Source organism: Malurus melanocephalus, unplaced genomic scaffold (genome assembly GCF_030028575.1).
Source record: "Malurus melanocephalus ecotype Western Australia unplaced genomic scaffold, MMel_1.1 scaffold_3002, whole genome shotgun sequence".
Lineage (NCBI taxonomy): Eukaryota > Metazoa > Chordata > Aves > Passeriformes > Maluridae > Malurus > Malurus melanocephalus.
In genome coordinates this window covers 3,638-4,817 of record NW_026626234.1, presented here as the reverse complement: position 1 = coordinate 4,817, position 1,180 = coordinate 3,638, and the positions used below count along the sequence as shown (strand labels likewise).

At 52.4% G+C, this 1,180-nt stretch overlaps 1 protein-coding gene across 1 annotated transcript in view; it reads right to left on the bottom strand.

Annotated features, from left to right (window-relative positions):
- LOC130587999 (retinol dehydrogenase 8-like) overlaps window positions 1-942 on the bottom strand; it is a gene marked incomplete at both ends in the record, with an annotated part of 3,268 nt that extends 2,326 nt beyond the window's left edge. Inside the window, one exon of the mRNA XM_057388958.1 lies at window positions 763-942. Coding sequence (XP_057244941.1) covers window positions 763-942 — 180 coding nt within the window. The remainder of the gene's footprint in view (window positions 1-762) is intronic.
- Window positions 943-1,180: the final 238 nt, after the last annotated feature.

The window sequence follows — 1,180 nt, the reverse complement described above, 5'->3', positions numbered from 1 at the left end:
GGAGCCGGTTTTGGGGTCGGGAGGGGTTTTTGGAGGAGCCTTTTAAGGTTTTCAGAGGTTTTGGGGATTTTTGGGGTGGATTTGGGGGTTCGGGGTTTTTTGGGGGGGTGGATTTGGGGTTTTTTGGGGTGAATTTGGGGGTTTTGGGCTGGATCTGGGATCCCAGGGTGGGTTTGGGGTTTTTTGGGGCAGATTTGGAGGATTTGGGGTGGATTTAGGATATTTTTGGATATTTTTTGCTCACCCTGCAGCCCCATGATGCTGCTGACCACCACGATGTGGTTTTGGGGTGGATTTGGGGTTTTTGGGTGGGGTTTTTTTGGATCCCAGCGTGGGTTTTAGGGTTTTGGGGGTTTTGGTGTGGATTTGGGGTGGGTTTTAGGGGTTTTGGGGTGGTTTTTAGGGTTTTTCGGTCCCGGGGATGGATTTGGGGTGGATTTGGGATATTTTTGGGGTCTCACCCTGCAGCCCCATCACGCTGCTGACCACCACGATGTGGTTTGGGGTGGATTTGGGGGTTTCTGGGTGGTATTTTTAGGATATTTTTGGGGTCTCACCCTGCAGCCCCATGACGCTGCTGACCACCACGATGTGGTTTGGGATGGATTTGGGGTTTTAGGGGTGGTTTTTAGGATTTTTGTGGTCCTGAGGATGGATTTGAGGTCTCTGGGTGGGGTTTTTGAGGTTTTTTGGATCCCGGGGATGGATTTGGGTACTTTAGGATGGATTTGGGGTATTTTTAGGATATTTTTGGGGTCTCACCCTGCAGCCCCATGACGCTGCTGACCACCACGATGTGGCCGCTGCGCCGCTGTTTCATTTGGGGCAGCAGGGCCTGGGTCAGGCGCAGAACCCCAAAGACGTTGGTGTCGAACACGCGCTGAACCTGCGGCCCCGTGGCGCTCTCCAGGGGCCCCATCAGCCCCACACCCGCGTTGTTCACTGGGGGGACACGGAACGGGGTCAAAATCCCAAAAATCCCCCCCAAAATCTGAGTATGGGGGGCGGAGATAAAAAAAAAAATCCTATGAAAATCCCAAAAATCCCCACCAAGATCCACCCACGGGGGGCGGAGATACCAAAAATCCTATAAAAATCCCACAAAATCCCCAAAACCCCCACCAAAAGCCACCTATGGGGGGCAGAGATACTAAAAAACCCCAAAAATTCCAAAAATCCC